Below are 23,270 nucleotides of genomic sequence, written 5' to 3' on the forward strand. Positions count from 1 at the left end.
TTCCCTTAGACTCCTCAAAGTCGTAAACTGTGCAGTTTATGGCTCTTGGCCATCGAGGGTTCAAAAAGTAACTCATAATGTCAGCAAGATGCACTAACCTTGCTATTAACCTCCACATCTTTGATTGCTGTTGTGAAGCTAGTTATTCTCCATTGTGCATTTGCATATTTATTGTTCTCTCTTCCTAGAAGTAACACTAAGCTGACCAGCACCTGGAGGGTGTCAAGTATAAAAAAGAAAGTATTCCAATAAAAACTTCAATCTTAAGTCACTGATGTGCCAGAAGTTGTCTAGAAATAAGAACTACAACGCCTACAGACACAGTTTTATCTTCATTTACCTGTCAAAGGTTCAAGCAGGAAGGCACTCCACATCAACTATAAAGGTTAGTACTAAAAGCATTGCTTCAATGTATACATGTGCTTCAGAAGCATGAATGGCACACATTTGCTTTTAAAGTTACTTGTTGGTTGGTTTTTTTTCCTTCCACTTTTCCTGAAGTGGAAGATTTTCATCAAGACAAAAGCATAGCTTGGTTTAATTGAGCACATTTAATGAATGTGACCTATGCCAATTAGCTTCCACTCAAAACACTCCATTTATCCTAGGCAGGCACATTAACAGCAGCACAGGAACCCTCTGCCATGCTCAAGTGGAACAGCTCTTCTCTTCACTGGCATCTGATGTGTGAGACATTGATGCAGATCTTGTAGTTGCTTATTACTCTGCATACTAGCATACACCATCAATGCCAAATCTGGTCAAAACAACACAATGAAAACCTTGTAAGTAGGCCTAAGGTTATTTATTTCTAAGAACCAAAATAACAGAACTCTCTCTCAAACAAAAGTAAAGCAAGATTGCTGGAGCAATTTAAAAGCAAGAATCTCTTACTGCCAGATCCCCAATTCAGTATCTTGAGCTCTGTTTGCACAAAAACTTGTCTGTATGAGCTACAGAAAGCTTCTGAAGCACAGGTAAGAGAGACTAACTTTGGTTTGTCTACATACCAGTTGTGTAGTAAGAACTTATCTACCCAGAATATGATCAATATTTATCAAGGCCATTAAAGCAGCACATATTACAGTGAGTTGATAGCAGGGTAGACATAACAACTACCTGATTTGTCCTGCCTTACACTACTCAGTTCTTAAGACAGGCTATGCATTTACACAGACATGGACACAGGTACATACTCAGCATGTGGTCGAACAGCAGACACCCCTGCAGAACTGGTGCTAGGCTCCTCTGCTATGCCTCCACCATCCAGAAACATGGTGACAGCCATCTCCAGATTATTGTTGCATGCTTCAAGCATGTGCTTTCCCACGCTTTCACTGGCACCTGTAATGCCAAAGGAAAATTAAAGGATCCTCTGGAAGTGCTAGGAACAGCTGACCAGCAAGTTTCCTCTCTCAAACCATTAATAATTAGAAATAACTGTTCATCAGTTGTCATTCATCTCTGAAGCACAACAGTGAAACAAGATGAGCATACATGTATGTTTGGGGGGGGGAATGCCTGCATATAGGACAGTCAGACTTGTTCCTTCCATCAAGAGAAAATTTAGTGGAAGCCATCTGAGGGAGGCTAGCATATTATTTTCTTTCTTTCTAAGAGGTCAGACCTTTTCCTGGTACAGTTTCCAAACACTAGTAGGCATACACACACAAAAAATTGAAATCCTGACTTAGGATCTTAACAGAGAGAATGCTAAATCAGCTGCTAAAGTTTTTTACCCACCTGTAATAGATATTTAGAGAGATGGAAGAAAATAAACCCTGTGCTACAAGGCAAAAATAAACCAGCAGAAGCTGAATCCACATATGAAGAGAGACAAAAATTGCAAGAGGGAGAAAGCAGTACTTGTCTACACAGTTATCTGTATGGTGACTAACATTCATTAGAATAGAATAGACCAGCTTGGAAGAGACCTTCAAGATCATCATGTCCAACCTATCACCCAACACTATCTAATCAACTCAGCCATGGCACCAAGCACCCCATCAAGTATCTTCCTAAACACCTCCAGTGATGGCAACTCCACCACCTCCCTGGGCAGCCCATTCCAATGGGCAATCACTCTCTCCATGAAGAATTTCTTCCTAACATCCAAGCACAGCTAAATCCAGTCTTACTCTTGCTGCTCAGGATGAAACAGTTCTTAGTCCAACAGACAGCTTCTACTACCATCAGAAGCACCCCAATCAATGGAACCCAACCTTTTCAATGTCTACTTTGTACAACACCTCCCTGTAAGTGGTGGGTTAGCAAAGAGTTTATTTTCATATGGGAAGACTGGCAGAGAGGAAGAGTGGTAAAATGCAGCTGAACCAGTGTGGGAATAGCTTTTGGACACGTAATAATTCTTACCAGGTTCACTGCAAGTCACCAAAAGGATGAAAACACTTTCCCCAGCAACAGCATCACAGATTAAGATCAGTTTGGGCACAAGACATTTGGAAGTTTCTCAGATTTCCCAGAAAAGACACAAGAAGCTCTAGTTCGAGCAGAAAATACACTTGGAAACTGTTGAGATGAATCAGTTTTAAACAACCTGCATCATTACATTAAATGACAGACAAACTGAACTGACTGAGAGAACTGGTTTTCCAAAAGCCCCAGCCTGCAATCACAGATGGCAGTCAGCTGAATTTTAAGACCCTAATTGAGATGAAGAAAGTGCAAAATAGTAACTAGTGACGTCTCAAAAGAACAATGTGTGAGCACCACTTTCATGTTCCTCAAATAACTGCTCTTTGGCATTTTCAGCTCAACGCTTGTGCAGTATGGAATAGACACTGTGACCACCCTACAACCTCACCAGACAGTCACTCACTCAGAACAACTCAGAGAAAAATGATGCTCAATCCTCCACTGTCTAAAGAGATACCAACACAAAAAGCTCATGTATTGATACTTCATCACTCCCAAGGAAACTGCCATCATATCATAGTATCAGTGAGGGTTGGAAGGGACCACAAGGATCATCTAGTTCCAACCCCCCTGCCATGGGCAGGGACACCCCACACTAGATCAGCCTGGCCAGAGCCTCATCCAGCCTGCTCTTAAACACCTCCAGGGATGGGGCCTCAACCACCTCCCTGGACAACCCATTCCAGGGCTTCACCATTCTCATGGTGAAGAACCTCCTCCTCACATCCAGCCTGAATCTCCCCACCTCCAGCTTCAGTCCATTCCCCCTAGTCCTATCACTACCTGAGATCCTGAGAAGTCCCTCCCCAGCCTTCCTGTAGGCCCCCTTCAGATACTGGAAGGCCACAATTAGGTCACCTCGGAGCCGTCTCTTCTCCAGACTGTACAGCCCCAACTCCTTCAGTCTGTCCTCGTAGGAGAGGTGCTCCAGCCCTCTGATCATCCTTGTGGCCCTTCCCTTCTCTCCATGTTTTAAATGCTTGCACTGGCAACCAGAAAATACTACATACTTGTTAGGTCTCAAATCAAATTCCAAAGGTATCCCATCGTTTAATTGGTAAAGATGCACAGGAGCTACATTCTCTTAACAATACTTTTCTGAATGAGAGCACCAAAGACAATTCTGCTTATGTGGACAAAAGAAATGCATCAAGGACTCTCTCTCCTCATTCTTCGCTGTCACCTCTGGGAGAACCAAACTGCTATTACATAATTTAATCGCTTTATTTGCCTCACAGAAAGGAGTGGTTTGGTACACTTATGAGCTGCTAACACTAACCACCCAGGGTGTGTGCTTCTGACCACCTCACGGCAGCACAGGCAGGACAAGCTCTATCACAACACACTTCTAGATACAACCTTAATTAAAATGGAAACATAAAACCTCAAACCTCTTTCACCATCCATTACTTTAACAGTAGATGGGCAAAACCCAGCAATTTATATTTGCCCTTTTTTTTTTTCCTCTTTCCTTTTTGAGAGCATAAGAGGGTGGTTGTTGTGTATAGCATAAACCTAAGTACAAGCACAAAAAGCTGTCAGGAAGAGCATGTTCTGATTCATTTTTTAGGCACTACTGAAAACAGAAGGCACACACACGGGCACATACTACAATAAAACCCTACTTGTTGTAGGTTCTTCTTATATGCAAGGTTTATTCTAAAAGGCCTCTTTAAGGATAGCTGCGGTCAGTCCTTTCCCTGTGTACCTGGGCATCTTCAGGGGTCACCCCCACCGTGCCTGCTCAGGACTGAGCGCACCCGAGCCCGAGCACTGGGATACAACCTGGAACTGAGCTGCTTTGAGTAGCTGATTTAAAAGCCATTTCACTTACACTAACTAAAAAAAAAAGCCCAAGCTGCTTTATTAAACACTCCTTCGGCATTTGCTATGTGATACCACAAGCAAGGCGGAACCACAGCGGAGCAGACTGAACACAAAGTGGGTCAGGTGCTCCAAGTACCGAAGCTAAACAGGAATTATCGCCTGCCCCAAACTTCCATCTCAAATCGACTCGCTCTTTTTGTTAGCAACTGAACTCTCGGTAACTAGGCAGTATTTTAACTTTTTTTTTTTTTTTTTTTTTTTTTTTTATTTACTGCTTTTTAATGCGTTCTGAGGGTCCGGCTCGGGTCTCCCCGCTGGCCGTCAGCTCTATTTGCAGGTTCCCGGGGCAGACCACCGAGAGAGAGGACACACACCCGCACCGCCGAGCGCATCGGCTGACCGGAGCCAACCCAGAGGCGTCTCCAGGCCGCCGCTAAAAGCGGGGGAACCCCACGACCTACACGGCAGAGGCACCGCGGGGGCCCGGGCCGGGCCTCCAGCAGCACCCGCTGCAGCGGGCTGGGCCCCGGAGAGCGATCGCTGACAGGCCCGGGAGCAGCAAGCACCTCTCGCCTCAAAGGAGGCGGTGGAGGCAGCTGAGGGGCCTCCCGGGGGCCGGGGACAGCACATCCCGGGCCGCCCGCCGGCGCCGCAGCGCCTCCGCCCGCGCAGAGCCTCCGCCCGCGCAGGGCCTCCCGCCTCAGCCCGCTCCACCCGCCCCCGGCCCGCCGGGGTCGGCCGCCTTCCCGAGGCGGCGGCAGGGGCCGGGCGGCACCCGCCCGTTAAGCACGCGGCAGCGGCAGTCTCGGACGAGCTCGGTGGGCCCCGGCTTCCGTGTGCCTCACCCGTGATGGCGGTGAACTGCTGGATTAACCCCTTCAGCGCCGCGGAGGCCGCAGAGCCCCCGTGCGCCGCCATCTTGCCGCCGCCGCACAGCACCACGCGCGCCGCCAGCCCGCCCGCTCCGCGCAGGCGCCGCGCCCGCCCGCGCCCTCCTCTGCCCGCCGCCAGCAGGCGCCGCCGCGCCGGGGCGGAGCGGAGCGGCGCAGAGCAGAGCACGGTAGGGCGGGGCGAGGTCTGCCTTGGCGACGCGGCCTGGTTCGCGGCCTGGTCTGTTTCAAATGTCAGGCGGCGGGCAGGCGCTGCTGCGTTGACCAAGCCCCCTTCCACCATTTCCCTGACGTCCTGGCTAACCGGGGAGGGTCCCAGCTGACTGGGAACTGGCAAACGTGACGCCCATCTACAAGAAGGGCCCGAAGGAGCATAGACGGAACTACAGACCTGTCAGCCTGGCCTCGGTGCCAGAGGAGGTCATGGTTTAACACCAGACTTGGTAGAGGTAGGCGGTGGTTGCACTCAATGATCTTAAAGGTTGTTTCCTACCTAAACAATTTATAGTCCTTTGAGCAGAGGACCAGAGGCCTCAGTGGCAATACTGAAACCTTTGCAGCACAAGTCAGAGCATCCATGCAGATTTACCTGGCCAGATTGCCTTGCCAAAGGGGCCTGATGGGCCTTTGCTCTCTCATGGAAGCATGTCTAGGGGCCACTGATGTGGCAAGGGAGGAGGTAGGAACTGACGTGGCAAATAAACAGTGTGGCTGCTCCTACCAAGGGAGCTCATTACTGGGCAGCCTGTGCTATCAGAATACTTCCACTGTCAGTCTCTCAGAACCACCAGAGAAAAGGCCTCATCAAGCACACTGGGTGGTTTTGATCCTTGTGCTACCTGTAGAAATTTCAACCCTAGAAAAGCAGCTTTCTCCTACTTTCATTTTTTTCCACAACATAGCAGGGCAAGTGGCTGGCTTGCTGCCAACACTGTCAGAAGGCTGGAGGCTGTGGAGCACCTTGTCATTAACAAGTGTCAATCAAGTTGAGTACCACAGGAAACAGAGGTTTCCTCAGTTTAAGAATTTGAACACTTTTGGCCACGAAAACAGGTAGAGCTGTTCCCTCTCTTGCTTCTCTACCTCACATCCCCACACCACCTCTGGATCTTAGGGAAGCAACAAAGTCTGTCAAAATACATTTGATTATTTTGGAGCTTCCTCTTTTTTTCCTGGCAGTTGGAAGAGCTGAACTTGTTCCCAAAAGGGTAGGTAAATCACTGGATCTAGCTGAAGGCAGGTGAGCTCACCCTTTTGAGCAGCAGTGAACAGCTACACCAGTTCAGACAACCTAAGTCCAGACTTGCTTCACAAACATCAATAGACCACTCAAAGCTGATTTCATCTGCCTCAGAACTTCTGGATGGTAGCAGTGGAAACAGGGTGTTTCCATTTTCCAACCAAACTCCCCTCAGCAGTGACCACATTCCAGCCTCTAGTGAGAAAGACCTAAAAGGACAAGCCAAAGAGACCACGCACACAGTGAGGAATGTGATCATCTCTGGGACATCCAGGCTTGCAGTACTCCACCCCAGAGGAGGCTGCTGCTATAGGTTTGGCATATTTTTAATGCATTTATATTTCACATGGATCATATTTGGTATACATTGGGGTTTAGCTAATGACTGACTTTTTAGTCTTGCCTTTTTTCCATTCTGCCTAACAAAACAATGATTCTTACACTGGGTGCATTCTTACATGGAGGACAAAATCCACTAAGCTGTAAAAATAATACCACCCAAATACATGAACACACCCTCCAATATATGCACACCAAAAGACACTTCTGCACTATTTAGACCCTTGAAATGGCTGATTTCTGCAGTTTTTAAACTTCCTCTCAGTGAAATGACACCAGCAGGATTTGCTGTTGATGGCAAGGAATTGAGCCTGTGTGAGATGGAAAAGTGAGATGCAAAAAGCTTCCCACTTGCCCCTTCTCAAACTTCTGACTGTGATGAGTTTAGAGCATGTCATAAAGCTTATGTGGAAGAGACACATAATGAAGATATTAAAAAGAAAGAATCCCTAGAACAGCTTGTGGAGGAAGAGGGAATTAAATTGCTGTTAAATGCAGAATCCCATATACTCGCACACAGCTTCATGCACAGCTGAGCTACTTGCAGAAGGCACATTGCTGCCAGAAGGGACTGTATCCCTTCTTGCCACAGTGCTTCTCCTACCCATTTAGCATGTGGAACTGGATCATGGGGTGTCCCCGGCTGACCAAGCTGGCAGAAGTGCAGGAGCCCTGTTCTTGAGCTGACAGGACTGCTCACTGCTCATCACTGAGGTGCACTCAGCTGGACTACATGATCCTGATGAATTAGTGAGGTCTGTGTTTTTAAACAAAATGCCTCCTACCTTATGAACTAATGCTACTTGTGTCAGGGACAGAGCTAGCCTTGAACCAGTGAGAGTGTTAGATTAAGTTTAACCCTTATGAATCCTAAGCTGTTAGGGGATTTATGATTCATTTCTAGCTTCATTCTGCTCAGCTATTTAGAGCACACCCAAGTATTTACTTGTGTGACCATACACATCTCCCTTTTCTTCCCATGGTCTAGTAGGCATGAGGTCTTGGGTGACAGGTTGGACTTGATGATCCTTAAGGTCTTTTCCAACCTTGTTGATTCTGTAATTCTATGATTCTTCACCAAGTAACTCTCAAACATCAGGACCTGGCTGTGAAAGCACCTCCAAAGCCAGCAATCCTGTGCTGCAGTATAATGATGGTTGGTCTGAGAAACACATAGCAGTTAAGCAGAGTTAGAACTTGTGATACATCCAAGATAATTTCTTATATAGGAATGGCCAGTAGTTAAAAATATTTGCAATTCAGACTCTCTCAGTGCTAAATATTAAAGGCATAACAGGGCAGATTCAAACCCCTTAGAGGGGCAGGACTGTCAGGACCATAGAAACAAAAATGCAGAGCCAGCTGCATCGGGCACAAATGTTAGGAGTGTGGCAGCAGGTGTCTGCAGGTGTGACCCATGTAGTAAGAGGCCAGGAATTGCCCTTCACTACTCCAAACCATTTCCAACCTACTCTGAAATCCCAAACAATCCATTACACCAAAAGGACAATAAATGAGGGGAGCACACAGTGCCTCTGCTCAAGCATACCAGAGAACAAGCAGCAGCCATCAGGAGACATCATCTGGGAAGGATGAGCTTCATGCCAGAGCAGGGACCATCTTCTGAGCAAGTTAAAAACAGACATCACGCTTCAGAAAGCGACTGTAAAATGAGGCTGGATAGACTTTAAAAAGAAAATCAATCTGTTTTGAAAATTGAGTCTACTTTTCTTACATTATTATCTTGACTGGGCAGGCTGAGTGGCCTTAAACACACTTTAATGGTTATAACTGGACTGCATGGGTTAAGACAGAAAACATCCTGAATGGAGGTAAAGATTAAACAGAAACATCTATATCGAACAAAGGCTTCCAACATGATGGCTGAGGCAGTGAAAGGAAAGGCAAATGATTTGCAGCTGCTCACCTGGTATAAATTTCTCCCCAAAAAACAATCTCAGAAGAGATCATTTCTTGATGAGAAACTCACCCTTTCTAGAAACATGTAGCCCAAGTGAAAAGCCAAACACATTTCTGGCTTGGTGTGCTTCCAATACAATTCCAGGTTTTGTTTTGTAAGACTGAAAGCATCAGAAGACACTGCCTTGAAGCATTTTGTTTTAAATTTGAAAGTCTGCAGACCACCAATGAGGTTCAGAGAAAGAACACAATTTAAAACACCGGCTACACACACTTCAGCAATGTAGATTAGTGTTTTGCTCTCTTTTAAACATGTCCAGTGGGAAAAAAAAAATCTCATGACAAGATGGCTTCATAGTAGCAGTAACAACCTAGCAGGAATAATACCCCTGCCAGGTAGCAGCTAGTCAGCTCCTCACCAGCTTCAGCTTCCTACAGGCCTCAGTTTGTCCACATCTCAATTGTAGTTCTTTTGAATGATGTTCTTTTTAAACCCACCTGGAAGACAGTGTTTGGCAGTCCCTCTGAAAATGAGGGGGAAATAGTTCCCACCAGGCATGGCTGTTGTGACTCTTTAATTAGTTACATCATTACTGACAGCTCTGGGTTTCAGTTGTTTTTTCCCCCCTTTTGGTTTCACTTTCTACACTTGAACTGTCTTCTGGAATAACAATTTTTTTTAATATTATGTATTTTTAATAACTTTTGAGTATGAAAAGTAAATAGCACTAAGTAAAGGCAACAGCATTGTACAAGAATCCAGCTGCAGAACAGCAGCAACAACAACCCAGAAGTACCTTTTTCCTAACAACAGCAAGAGCCAGATCTGCAGAACTGACCTATATTGAGCACAGAGAAGCCTGTGACCACTTAAACTACTGGCATCTATGAAAGATCCTTGGGTCTGGCAGTGGGAGAACCACCTGGTTTTCTCTTGTCTAAGAAAGGGGCTTGTATAGGAGAGGGAAAGAATGTGTCTGCAAGACTGGCTACCCACTTACACCCTTGGTAACTGTCATGTGAACAATGCAACTCAACAAAGAACCTAAACTCCAGTAACATGTTTCAGTTTAAACAGAACAGTGGTTGTGCCAACTCAAGCTTCAACCCTGCAGCTGGCAGACAACTGGAAATACAGACCCATCTTTTTCTCTTGTCTTATGTGCCTCTGTGGAAAACAGAAGGCTCCACATTGTCAGTTTAGGGTCAGTTATTTTCTGTTTAAACACTAACAGTATTCACATCCAAAATTATTGGAATGCAAGTGCTAGAAAATAAGCTGTAGTCAAGAAAAGACCAATTAAGCTTTTTTTTAGTCTGGGGGCATATGTTATTAAAGCTTCTCAAAACACACAACATTTTGCAGCCCAAAGTGATCCCCCCCTAAACCAACACCTTTTAAACTGTTTACTGAAACATTTGCCTAACACCAGAGAAAGCACTGCCATGGCTTTAATTCTTGTTCCATCGCCTCTCTGTGGTTCTGCCAATCTACTCTGTGACAGAGCTCTTAAACATCTGAAGAATGGTCTTTTGCTTATTCTTAGATAGTGAACAAAGATCATTTGTGTCACTGGTATTAACCACACAATTCAAAACTTTCCCTCCTTTGATGCTAGGTGGTTTCACTCGGGCTTTGGTGGGGGTCTGCCAGTTTTCATTGCAAGAAGCTTTCCGAGTCTTGCGGTGGCTTGTTTCGGCCTGGTTCTTTTGGACCTTTGAGTCTTTTGCCACCTTAGAACTTCCCTTTCTAGCAGAAGAGTCTTTCACAGACTGACATGGTTTGGTGCGAAGGAGGTACTCATCTGGAGAGCCTTTTTGTCGATTAGGTGTAACTTCCTCCTTATCGAGCTGTTTCTGTAGCTGCAGAGCCAGAAGCCTGTCCTGCTCTTCCTGCATGCGCCTTTCTTGGAGCTCTTGCTCAAAGGCTTTCTGCATCTGCAAGTTAAAATAATTTATCTGCTCCCCTTGCTCTTCAGAACTTTCAGGAAAGGTTCTTCTCCTCTTACCAACCACACACAAGTCAACCACTGCTTCAGCTGGTGGCTCCAGTGACTTTCTTTTTGGAGTCTCCTTAGTGTTCTGCAGTCCCTCTGGTTTCTCTTCATCTGAACATCCAGTCACCTTCATGACATCACAGGTAACACTTTTGCTGTCAGACATCACAGGATTTGTTGCTGACTGAATACAGGCAGAAGTTTCAGCAAGGTTTTCATGGTTTATGCTTTCTCTATGTGTTAAACAGCCACTGTCTGACTCAATTCCATCATCTTCTCCTGTGGGTCTACCAAGGGCTGTTCTAGACTCTTCTCCTTCTGTGATTCCATGAAGTACTTCTGGAATGTCGTCTCCTGGACAATTTGATTTGGGTGTCTTTTCCTGTTTGACAGCAGCAGTTTCCCCTGAAGCACTGAAATACTTCAGGCACGATTCCAGAAACAAATCCTTAGTACTGGAATCTTTAACCCCACTGGGCTGCTGTGGAGACAGTGTTGGCATTTCCTCTTGCTTGTCTTGCCATGAAGAACTACTGCCTTCATTGCTGCTGGTCTCCTGCTCAAAAGGGGAGAGAGCACTGATGAAGTAAAGTTATTGAAAGCCATGGGTATGAATAAAATTAAAATCTCACTGCTCCTAAGTCTGGAATATTAACTGAAACTGGAATATTAAATTGGATTCTTCTCCTTTAAAAAAAAACAACCCACATAGTTGTTTAATAATAATGAAAATCATAGAATGGTAGTGGTTGGAAGGGACCTCTAGAAATCATCTAGTTCAAACTCCCTAACCTAGGGCAGGTCATACAGGAATGCATCCAGATGGATTTTGAAAGTCTCCAGAGAAGAGAACTCCACAACCTCTCTGTGCAGCCTGTTTCAGTGCTCCAGTACCCTCACAATAAGGAAGTTTCTCCTCATGTTGAGGTGGAACTTCCTGTGTTCCAGCTTATGCCCATAAAAATATTTAAAACAACCCTGAGAAGCCTAGCTAATGGGCCAAAGACACCACTGCAGCATGACGACTCATCTGCTCACCTCTACTTATCTTCATGTGAAGCTTAACAGGAAAGATAAACCAGAAAGACAGACAGACATATCAAATGATGAAAATCAGAGTGCAGCCTCCTCCAGTGAGCTCCAGAACCATCATTTAAATTCTATGCACTACCAGTTGCAACCCAGAGCTCGCTGAAGATACTCAGGTAAGGTACTTGTAAGGCTAAGCAAGACAACTATCGAAATAAGCCACAGAGGTGCCTCTGTGGCCTATCACACACAGTTTATTCCCTTTCTGCCTTGAGGTAGTTCAAAAAGAGCAAGATGAACTGTCCATTGCTGATTGGCAATCCTCTAGGCAAGTTAAAAATGACTCATTATTACTAACACTGAAATTTATAACAACATTATTCTATTTACCGAAGAGCCACAGTCACTCCTGTCTCTTGCTGTTAGAGCAGAGGAGGATGATCCTGATCCCAGTGTAGGATGAAGCTTTGGAGACAAGTACCTTAAAAGGGAGAAAATAAAATTAAGTTTACCTATTTAAACTTCTTCTTGAATTGTCAGTCCTTTGCATTCATCAACATCTTCATTTTGACAAACCAAAACCACAGAATGTTAGCGGTTGGAAGGGTCTTCTAGAGATCATCAAGTCCAACCCCCTGCCAGAGCAGGATCACCTAGGGCAGGTCACACAGGAATGCATCCAGGGGAGCTCCACAACCACTCTGGGCAGCCTGTTCCCTCACAGCACCCTCACAGTAAAGAAGTTTCTCATGTTGAGGCAGAACCTCCTGTGTTCCAGCTTGTACCCATTGCTCCTTGTCCTATCACTGGGCACCACTGAAAAGGGACTGGCACCTTCATCTTGACCCCACCCCTCAGGTATTTACAAGATCCCCTCTCAGCCTTCTCTCTCCAGACTAAACAGCCCCAGGTCTCTCAGACTTTCTTCACAGGAGAGATGTTCAAGTCACCCAATCATTCTTGCAGCTCTCTATCAGACTCTCTCCAGCAGATTCATGCCTCTCTTGAACTGGGGAGCCTAAAACTGGACACAGTATTCAAGGTGTGGTCTCACCAGGGCAGAGCAGAGGGAGAGGAGGACCTCCCTGGACCTGCTGGACATGCTTTTCTTAATGCACCCAAGGATGTCATTGTCTCTCTTGGCCTCAAGGGCACATCGCAAGTCTTTCCCTTCTCCATATTATCCTGAGAACTTTTAACATTCAACAGTTTACATTTCCCCATATTACACAGGAAAGTTGGACTAGAGGTTTCCAAGGCAGCAAATAGAGCAGAGGGACACTGTACCAAGAAACAGACCAATAATTAAAGAGTAAAAATTTTAATTACTTACTTCTGAATGTCTCCAGAGTTGCTTGATTTGGTCTTCATTTTGCACAAATCAGCTGGGGATGTTTCACAGCGGAGTCTGCCTGCTGGTGAAGGACTGCTGAGCACATGTCCACTAGAATCATCATTCTTCAATAACAAGTAAAAATAGCATTATATAAAACAAAGACACAACAGGAGCTAGGTAATAACCCAGAGAACTATTTTATTTCTACTGCAGATTTAGTTACTTATGTCCACAGAATTCTAGGCCTGTAAATAATGGGTTGTTATGGAATAAGAAATGCTACATCTTCTGTATCTTTCCTGTACCTGGCATTAAGAGATAAGAGGTTTTGCACCAATAGAACAAAGGTTGCATCTGTACTAGGACTACTATTGGGAAGCAAAAGCCAACCCACCAAAACAAATTAACAAAATAAACCACCAACCCCTCCAAAAAAACATAAGGCAAACTTTTATCATATGTTCCTTTTCAGCAGCTGTTACAGACACCAATTTTTTCCAAAGAATTACTTTTTAAAATCACAGGGAAAAGGAAGTATTAAAAAAACCCAACAAGTATGGTTGAAAATGTTTCACAATTAAAGCATCCAGCAGATGTTTCAAACCCACAGAGGTGGAAATGTTGAGGGTATTTCACCTTCCCACTGGTTCTTCAAGAAGTGATGGTACCTCAAAGATCTGAAGTACCGGGGGCTGACAACAGTTTCCAACTCCATTTCAAATGAATTTAGATTATTCAAAGTGTTGACCTTTGTTCTGAAAAGTCTAGGTTGCTTGTACTATATCAACATTTTCTACTGTTACCCTGGAAACTAACTCACCAGACTGTTACTCAGCTGCCAGGCCAACTCTTCATCTTGCTTCAGCTGTTTCTCCATCTCCCTCCGTCTCTCTTCTGCCAGTTTGTGCTCCTCTTCCTCCTCTGCCAGAAGCCTTTGAATGTACTCCTCGCTTGCCTTGTTCTCCTCTTGCTCATGTGCTCGCCTTTCTGCCTCCACCTAAACAAGAGTTGTTTGGCTACCACTGTAGGACCATATTTCATGCCAGAACTTCTCAGCTGATTCTCTATAAATGTGAATAATCTGCTACGCACAAAGCCATTTCTCACACTTCAAAGACAGCAATTACACACAGACCTAAGAATCTGCTGTGTGTAGAATCTTCAGTTTGGCAACAGTGACCTCCTTTGTGGTTTCTGTAAAGCTATACCACTTACCCTTGCCCACCTGCAAGGTTAAATCCTATTGCTCACCTTTTGCTAATAACAAAACCTCAGATCTCCAAGCACAGAGATCCAGAGAAACTCTGATTAAGGTTCTCTGTAAGGCTGGATGCCAGCATCTGCTCAACCTGCTTCTAGCACTGTAATCCAACTTCAAGCACAGGATGCCTCAAAAGCAACACATCCCTTCTACAGGAGTCCTTCTGCTCTCTTGAAACACACAAACCCCAATGGGGCAGGCCAAGACATTATATTTGCCAGTCTGAAATACTCTGTGTGCATCTGAGGACCTATAAAAGCCACCTCAGTATGTGTGGGCAGGCATGCAGATAGTGCAAGGTGACTCTCTAACCCTAAAAGAACTTTCTGCAGAAGAGTTTTGGGAAATACAAGGTATTGAGTAGCAGAGACCTGCCTGGGCATTCTGCTGTGTCAGCACCACTGTGCACTTCCTATCCTGCAAAGCTCGTCTGCATGCACAAGCAAAAAGACAGCATGTGTTGCTGGACCAGTTCAGAGGGTGAAGTAGCCAGTATGGATCACCTAGCACAACAAAACTGTTGTCCTCATGTCAAACTGTCACCTCATGTCAAACAAAGAAGTCTCCCCTCTTCCATAATGGGTACTAATTTAATTTGTGCTGTGGGAACGACCAGTGCATTCTCGCAGCAGCAACACCTTAAGGAGCTTTCTTTTTCATTCAACAACACTACAACTGGCTGTGCAAACAATTAAAACAATTAGATATAAAGCATTTATGCTTTTAACTAACATTTTAGACTTACCTTACTAATCTCTGCTTCATATTCTTGCCTTAATTCCCCAGGCTTGCTCAGCTGGTGTTGTGGATGGGGGACACAGACTAATTGAGAGGAAGGGGAGGGGGAAAAAAAGGTGAGGAACAAAGCAAGGTCACAATAGTCAAGACAGAAAGATTTTAACAAAAGATCACTTGCATATCCAGCCACAGGACTGATCTGACTTGCTGGGGGGGAAAAAAAACACCCAGTGTTCCAAAGGAACAAAATTAAACAGCACTGTGTTACAGTGAGGGCAGAAGAGTCAAGCGTTTTCCAAGAACTGTATATAGAGCACATAAGTATGGCCATAACTTACATCTTTTGCTTTGTGTCATTCAAAACACAGCAAGTGGAACAAGGTGTCCTAGAGCCAAACTACCAATTTAACTCCCCCAAAGGAGCTTATAACATAATAAACCTCAAAATCCTTCCTCAGAGTTAAACAGATTCCACTTCCTTTTCTCTGACACAATTTTAGGCTCACTTAGAGGCCCCAGCATAGGCTGAAACCCTGGGATTTCTATCCAAACTAATGAATAGCATCTAAGAGGTGAAAACAAAATGTAACCTCTTTACTAAATTGATGGTGATAAAGGAGCAGACACACTCCACGTACAGCTGTTACAGCTGAAGTGCTACCAGTAAGGAATTGCTGCCTTGGCAAGAACTGGCTGCACACTGATGCCTTGTGCAAAACACAGAGAGCCACCTCATTGACTAGGCAATGTAACTTACCCTCTCTGCTGGAAGACTAAGAGATGCTTCACCTTAGGGGTAATAATGGGCCATGAAAGGAGACAGAGTCTTCTGAAAGGAAGAGCTAACTATGGATTGCTAAAATGGTGCCTTTTCCTTTGCTTATTGCAATGTGAACAGCCCACTCCTCGGACAGACTCAAGGTACTGTCAAAAGTAAACAGGGTTAACTGTGGTTTCAGATTTCACAACCAAGGGTGGGGAATAGGAGGTGGTATCACTTGGGTAGGCCCTGAGTGGTCCCAAAAGATAGCAGGAGAATCTAGATAAGGGAATTTACACCTTTGAGTGTAAATTTAGGAGTGAGGAAACCACAGCCTTACTTTGTTATTATTTTGTGCATAAGACCCAGCTTCTGTCTCAGAATGGCTATAATCTTCTTGACATGGCCTGATTCTGCACAGGATTGTAATAAACCTGATATCTTGTCTCTGAGTGGACTGGACTTTGCACACTGGGTGGAGAATCCATTTTTGGGACAACCTCTGGACTAACCAGAAAAGGCACAGGTGGCCATTTCTCTGCCTTGTCCACTCCTTCCACAGGAGAGCTCCAACACTGCATTTTCTAGCAGTAACACAGCCTGTCTACACACAGCTTCGTATTTCACAACAACCAAAGTCCACCAACAGCAAGTAAGTCATCCCAGGACAAGTGACATCATTTTACTCACTCTCCTCTTCCAAATCCTGCCCGTTGATCCTGCGCTCACACTCCTTTGGGTAATTCTTCTGAATCCTTTCCCAGAGTTCCCAGTTGACCAGAGTGTTTCTGCGGGCATTGTACCGTGCCCAAGAAGAGACTCGGCGCCGGCAAAACGGGCAGCAGAGGCTGGCCTTCTCGACTGTCAGCTGGAAACACGAATTACAGAGGGTATGGTTGCATGGCAGTGTCACAGGCTCCACAAAGATCTCCATGCAAATCTGGCAGAGGCAGTCCGACAAGGAAAGCGGAGCCTTGGATTTCTTCGACATACTGACTCAAAGTAGAGGAGCAGCAAGACTACAACATCAGTACCTAAAAGCAGAAAGAAACACGTTTTTACTTCCCATTGTGAATATAAGCCACAAAATGCTGGTTTACAGTTACTTTATGAAAACATCAGTGGATTTAGTAAGTCTGCTTAAGTGGTTACTTTTGCTCATGGCCTGAGACATTCTTATCTTTCACAGGAAGATGGAGACCTTTCCAGGAGTCACAAAGAAACTGTAGCAGGTCTTCCTACTGCAATTTCCTTTTGAGCAGGTGCTTTGGAAATAGCAAGGAGGTAGTAAGCAGACAGGGGGAAAGACGGAGTTCTCTTTTATTACTGCTAAGCTATCCTCATGCTTGGTGGACACATTATCAAAGTTACCTTAACTTTCCATTCAGTCAGTTTTTCAGTATATGCACACGCTTCAAAGCCTGCTTCTGGCACAGACTGGACTCCAGCACATTCTGAAGGTGAACCACAACATCCCTACACATCAGAGAGGAGGATCTCCCTCATTCATTCCTTCATTCATTCACTTAAGCTGGAACAAAAATTCAAAACAACAGTTAATAAAGCAAAGAACTAAACAAAGTGTTTAACACTTCAGCGTCCTCTCCTGTGCCTTACAATGGTGGGGATCATTCAGCCTTTCTATCACTAATGCTCTCCACAGGTTTTTTTTTTTCCACTTGGCCCAGCAATGCTGTGGAACAGAAGATAGACCCAGACAGCAAAGCCGATAAAATGTACTGGGTGTTATGTCAGACGAACTTAAGGAAGTTCTCACAAGCTTCTTAAACAAACAGCTAGCTTCACAGAGACTTGAGATCCTTCTGAAAGGCTGTCAATTCAGTGCCACAGGAGCCTGACAAAGAGCCAAATAGACTTTAAATTGGGGGTTTCTGCTCTCCCTTTGTTGCTAAAACAACTTCTTTACATTTTACTAAAAGGATAACACGGAAACACACGGTTTTACAGGCGGCTTGCTAAAAAAGACTTAGGTCCACGTATACGTGTTCTAGGATAGTTGCCATTTGCACACAGAAAGAAAAAAACAACGTAGCGCTTCGCCAGCCCCCGAGTTGGCTAAACGCTGTATTTTCCTGCCTGTGTACAGCTGAACTCATGCTGTGAGGAGGGCCAGGCGGCGGGGCTGCCCCACACCCCACCGCCGAGGCCCGCCACATACGGGGGGACGCCGCTCTACGGACGCGCCAGCTGAAAAAGGCTGGGCCCCACGCGGCAGCCACGGCCCCCCGATCTGCCCTAGTTCCGCGATACCCTCGGCCCCCAAGAAATCAAAGCAAGGAAGGAGTCAGCACCCACCGCCCTTCGGCTTCGCGGCCCTCAAGCCGGGCGGCAAGCAGAGTCTGCGCCTGCTCCCGCAATGGCGGCCGCCGCGCGCAGCCCGCCTTCCGCTCGCCCCGCCCCCGCGCGCGCTGCTGGCCGCCTGCCCGCGGCCGGGGCTCCCGCTCCCCGCTCTGGCAGGCAGGCTTGCCCCGCGGCCGGGGCTCCCGCTCTCACAGGCAGGCTTACCCCGCAGCCGGGGCTCCCGCTCCCCGCTCTGGCAGGCAGGCTTACCCCGCGGCCGGGGCTCCCGCTCCCCGCTCTCACAGGCAGGCTTGCCCCGCAGCCAAGCTTGCCCCGCAGCCCGGGCTCCCGCTCCCCGCTCTGGGAGGCAGGCTTACCCCGCGGCCGGGGCTCCCGCTTCCCGCTCTGGCAGGCAGGCTTACCCCGCAGCCAAGGTTGCCCCGCAGCCGGGCTCCCGCTCTGGCAGGCAGGCAGGCTTGCCCCGCAGCCGCGGCTCCCGCTCCCAGCTCTCACAGGCAGGCTTGCTCCGCAGCCAAGGTTGCCCCGCAGCCGAGCTTCCTGCCCCAGTCCCTCGCGGGTAGGGTTCCCTGCAGCCCGGCGTCCCGTTCTCGGCCTTCTGACCCGCGCCCAAACCAAGGCCCCTCAGCCCGCCCCGCAGCTGACGGCCGTGCTCTGCCTCACCGCAGGCTCTATCTGTCCGACCCCAGTGCTGCACCTTTATTGTCCAAAAGAGTATTTCAGCCATAAACAGTTACCAGCGGCTCTTGCTGAAGGGCAGCCTGTGGGGAGCCTGCTTCTGGCAGGTGAGAGCTGTTCCAGAAACTCCTGGTCAGACGATGGAAAGGCTAAACCTGGGTTGATGAAGCTTAGTCTGGGTGCTAAACACGTTCTGGCCTTAACTGGAGAATGTAATAGTGTGGAAGAGTTGGGGTTTCTTTGCCTATCACTTGCTGTGGTACAGTTACACAAGCGGGCTTGGTGTCCCCTCTGTCCTGAAAGCAGGGCTGCTGGTTTCAAACCATATAAATATTTCATAGACTCTGTGGTTGGTTTTGATTTTTTTTTAAAGAAACAACTGCCAAAGGAACTTTACTTTTTCCTCATGTTGTCCATTTCTGCAGTAAGTAGCAATACTGATAGGGAAAGGTGAACTCCAGGTGACCCTGCTTTAGTAGGGGCGCTGGACTAGATCTCCAGAGGTTCCTTCCAAACCCCACGATTGTGTGATGCTGTGAAAGGCAAACAAGTCAATATGGGTTGTAGAGCGTGCTGGCTTTAACTCAGCTAGCAGGTGAGCTCAAACAGTCTGCTTACCCTGGAGTGTACCTATGGTCACACCAGTATCACCTGAATGTGGAGGGCAAGGACTGCCCCATCTCTCCTTGTACTCACCTCTCCCCTGGCACCCACATCTGCAGTGGGTCCTGGCTCATCCTCTCAGCCTGCAGCTCAAACTTCTGTGCCAGTTTCTGCAGGCGTGAATCCAGGTTTGTGAACTGAGCCTCCACACTCTGCAGCTTGGTTTCTACTCTGAAGGATGGAAAACAATGGCATCTCATAAGGACTAAGGCATCAAACAGTGGTGCTTTCCGCTATGGTGGTGGGACTGTGAGCAGCTCCAGACCCCGTTCTGAGCTGTATGAACAAATATACTACTAGATATTAAGGGGGGTTTGCCATGGTCCAGTTCTTTTGGACCCCTCCTTGGTGCACACATCTGATAACTTGCAAATACAGTTTGAAGGTCTGAATTGTTTCATTAACATCAGTGGCATGTTTTTTGTTCTCTAATATATTTTGAGGTTCTATATAGTTTTACTTTTGAACTCTTGTTGTTTGGCATGAAACAGAACTTCTCCTTCCTCTCCAGATCAAAAATCATGCAAATACTAAACAAGCCATCAGCTCATCCTGCTCTGGTTTTCCCTTGTAGAGGACCATGCTTCCACAGAACAGATGTGTGGTAAGAGAAGTTGCCTGCAAATTGCTTCCTAAAGCTTTTCATCAATGTAGGTAAGGTTCCTAATGGCTCATTCTATTCTACAAACAATAGTGAAGTTATCAAAGATCTCATTAACACCATTGTCACTGCTGCAGTTTGTCTGCAATCTTTATCATAGTATCAATGAGGGTTGGACAAGGATTGTCTAGTTCCAACCCCCTTGCCATGGGCAGGGACACCCCACACTAGATCAGCCTGGCCAGAGCCTCATCCAGCCTGCTCTTAAACACCTCCAGGGATGGGGCCTCAACCACCTCCCTGGACAACCCATTCCAGGGCTTCACCACTCTCATGGTGAAGAACCTCCTCCTCACATCCAGCCTGAATCTCCCCACCTCCAGCTTCATTCCATTTCCCCTAGTCCTATCACTACCTGAGATCCTGAGAAGTCCTTCCCCAGCCTTCCTGTAGGCCCCCTTCAGATACTGGAAGGCCACAATTAGGTCACCTCTGAGCCTTCTCTTCTCCAGACTGAACAGCCCCAACTCCTTCAGTCTGTCCTCGTAGGAGAGGTGCTCCAGCCCTCTGATCATCCTCGTGGCCCTTCTCTGGACACCTTCCAGCACCTCCATATCCCTCTTGTAATAGGGGCTCCAGAACTGGACACAGTATTCCAGGTGGGGTCTCACCAGAGCTGAGTAGAGGGGGAGGATCACCTCCCTTGACCTGCTAGCCACACTTCTCCTGATGCAGCCCAGGACCTGATTGGCTTTGCGGGCTGCAAGTGCACACTGAGAGCTCATGTTGAGCTTCTTGTCCACCAGCACCCCCAAGTCTCTCTCCTCAGGGCTGCTTTCCAGCCAGTCACTGCCCAGCCTGTATTTGTGCCTGGGATTGCCTCGACCCAGATGCAGGACCCTGCACTTGCTCTTATTGAACCTCATGAGGTTAGTCCAATGCTTCAAGTGTTTGCTTAGTTTTCTCTTACCAGCACTTTTTTGCTCTGGGGTATACTCCCTGTCTGTAAACTAGTCTTGCATATTTTTAAGCATCTGCAGCAAACATTTCAGCATTTGCTAATTTTGGGTCTGGTTACCCCACATACAACCAATCTCTGTGACGAATCTTCTACGGCTTCTGTTGTAAGTTTTGTTTCAATCAGCACTGCTGTCTCTTGAGCAAAATTCTGACTGAAAGGAGGAGTGGATGAAACCACCGGCTCTCATTCCAATCACAACCTCTGAACACTTTCACCTTTAATGTAAGTGAAGTTTCCACCACTGAGTTGGCGACCTCTAATGCCCCTCTAATGGATGCACAAACCAAATCCCCAGTCTTTAACAGAAAGCTTCTACATCTTTTCTTGTTAGCATGCAGAAGGTACTTGGAAGATTGGCAATAAAAGCTCTGATAGTCCCACCTGTCTGAAATCCTATTTGTGTGTGTGCTGCTGCTCAGGCATTTACAGAAAATAGCATTTTTCATTACTTTAGAATTCTCACATTGGCTTTATTTTCCAGCCCAGTGCAGAGCTCCACCCTTCTCCACAGCTCTTCTATGCACTCACTTCATGATGCCAGCTAGACACACTCTTCTTCAATCAGTTGCCCACGGCCAATTCTCACTTTTTCACTCAGCAGTGGATCCCATGGTGCTATTTCTCTCTCTGGTCAGGTCTCTACTATCATATTGAGTGGTTACCACTGCAGGAACTGCAGTGAGCAGTGTCGGTGTCTTGACTGAGCCTGTCAGCTGGTGTCAGTAATCACTGATTTCAGGAGCAGGAGTACTGCATTTCATCAGCTGTGATTCTCTCTCTAGGCTGTGATAATTGTTCCTACAGGTAAACCAGAGTTGTATGTATGACAACTAAGCTGACTTAGAAAGTTCTCCCTCGATAACATTTGCATAGTACCTTTAAAAGTAGTAAATGAAAATCTGTATGTGAAAATCCCCTGAGAGGGAGCACTATCTCACCTGTCTTTAACTGTAGAGAACTTCAGACACTTTTTTCAACTCTTTTTCCTGGAGTCATGCTCATGGCTTATATTCCATCCTGTGATTGTTTGCCTGGCTGGTTAGAGACACCATCCACCAGCAGCTATACTGTCGTGTTGCAGCTGAACACATGGCCTGGTGCCAGCAGGGGCAATTTAGGCCAGATTATTTTACATGAAACCCGTGAACCTGTTGGTCAAGTGTTGCTCTTCTGCCTACAGGCTTGGAAAACAGAGCATGGATCAGCCTCACCTATGTCCCAGTTCCTCAGCCACAGTGGTTTGCTTGCTTTAAACTTACAAGAAAGGTCTGTTCTTGGGAGGTTATTTCTTGTTAATGGGGACCTTTTCCTAGCTTTGAACCTTCTTGACTCTGAGGCATTTTCCCAAATTCAGATGCTCATCCCAAATCTCATATTTCCAACAGCAGTGGAGTGCAAATCCCCATTTCCCACTACTCAGAATCTCCCAGAGACACTCCTGCAGCTCCAGGGCTTTGCTGCACAGCATTCACTAGAGGCTCAGCCTCTATTCTCCTTCCTACCCCAAAGAGCAGAGGAGAAATGGAAGCATGTATCCCTTCCCAGATACACACAATGTATATTTACATGTTCCTTATGAGAAGCTCCCAGGAAGCTCAGGTTCCCCTCCCCAGTCCTCTGCACCCCTCATCCTCCCAAGTCCCTCAGCACAGTGCTAGCACAGCCCCTTAGTGACCTGTTCAATGTTTCATTCAGGGAGCGCAGAGAGATGGTGGCCTTAGCCATCCTCCTGGAGAAGACAGGAAGAACTGAAAGCCAGAGTGGGCTTGATCCTCTCTCTTGAAGCAGGCAGCAGAGGCAGAGAATCTTGACTCCTGCTGGAAGCTGGGTTGTGCTGGGGCTTTATTTATAGACTGTACATCCAAATATAGGTGCTGGGCGCACAGACACCTGCTCATGAACATATCCCATACCGAGCTACACATCCGGACCGCTTCCTCGGACCCCCCCATCCTGTGTGTCTTCATAAATTAACTGAGTGCTGACAGAAAAGGAGGTACCTACAGTACACTGCTGTTTTGCTGTGTTTTGGCATAATCACAGAGCCTCAAGGATCATCTAGTCCAACCCCCCTGCCATGGGCAGGGACACTTCACACTAAATCAGGTTGCTCAGAGCCACATCCAGCTTGGCCTTAAAAACCTCCAGGGATGAGTCTTCTACCACCTTCTTGGGCAACCTGTTCCAGTGTCTCACCACCCTCATTGTGAAGAGC

At 46.6% G+C, this 23,270-nt stretch overlaps 2 protein-coding genes and 1 long non-coding RNA gene across 7 annotated transcripts in view; all 3 read right to left on the reverse strand.

Annotated features, from left to right (window-relative positions):
• Nucleotides 1-5,195, reverse strand: part of UBXN7 (UBX domain protein 7) — a 30,759-nt gene extending 25,564 nt beyond the window's left edge. For 2 of the 5 annotated variants that reach the window (XM_068164048.1, XM_068164047.1), the window contains exons 1-2: nucleotides 4,725-5,195; nucleotides 1,197-1,344 (exon numbers count right to left, since the gene is read on the reverse strand). In XM_068164048.1, coding sequence (XP_068020149.1) covers nucleotides 1,197-1,344; nucleotides 4,725-5,181 — 605 coding nt within the window. In that variant the 5' untranslated portion in view covers nucleotides 5,182-5,195. Of the gene's footprint in view, nucleotides 1-98; nucleotides 197-1,196; nucleotides 1,345-3,294; nucleotides 4,584-4,724 lie in introns of those variants that run through there. The other 3 variants (XM_068164051.1, XM_068164050.1, XM_068164052.1) reach the window with 3 other exon arrangements.
• A 3,731-nt stretch (nucleotides 5,196-8,926) lies between these two features.
• Nucleotides 8,927-18,176, reverse strand: RNF168 (ring finger protein 168). The gene is made up of 8 exons (XM_068164072.1): nucleotides 18,090-18,176; nucleotides 17,145-17,304; nucleotides 16,464-16,807; nucleotides 15,021-15,097; nucleotides 13,835-14,011; nucleotides 13,012-13,136; nucleotides 12,069-12,159; nucleotides 8,927-11,205 (listed from the first exon to the last, which is right to left on the reverse strand). Exons 3-8 carry the CDS (start codon nucleotides 16,762-16,764, stop codon nucleotides 10,144-10,146), a joined length of 1,833 nt encoding a protein of 610 aa, XP_068020173.1. The 5' UTR covers nucleotides 16,765-16,807; nucleotides 17,145-17,304; nucleotides 18,090-18,176; the 3' UTR covers nucleotides 8,927-10,143.
• Nucleotides 18,177-19,118: 942 nt separating this feature from the next.
• Nucleotides 19,119-22,858, reverse strand: LOC137454106 (uncharacterized). The gene is made up of 3 exons (XR_010990542.1): nucleotides 22,731-22,858; nucleotides 19,467-19,604; nucleotides 19,119-19,303 (listed from the first exon to the last, which is right to left on the reverse strand). It is a non-coding gene; the product is annotated as an uncharacterized lncRNA (long non-coding RNA).
• Nucleotides 22,859-23,270: the final 412 nt, after the last annotated feature.

Source organism: Melanerpes formicivorus, unplaced genomic scaffold, assembly GCF_026170545.1.
Source record: "Melanerpes formicivorus ecotype bairdi unplaced genomic scaffold, bMelFor1.0.p_v2 SCAF_76, whole genome shotgun sequence".
Taxonomy (NCBI): Eukaryota; Metazoa; Chordata; class Aves; order Piciformes; family Picidae; genus Melanerpes; species Melanerpes formicivorus.

Coding starts and splice junctions, on each gene's coding strand:
- RNF168 (XM_068164072.1), bottom strand. CDS start 16,764: ATGTCGAAGAAATCCAAGGCTCCGCTTTCCTTGTCGGACTGCCTCTGC. Junction 12,160..13,011: donor AACTCTGGAGACATTCAGAA/GTAAGTAATTAA, acceptor CTCCCTTTTAAG/GTACTTGTCTCCAAAGCTTC. Junction 11,206..12,068: donor GGAGTGACTGTGGCTCTTCG/GTAAATAGAATA, acceptor CCTTTTGAGCAG/GAGACCAGCAGCAATGAAGG.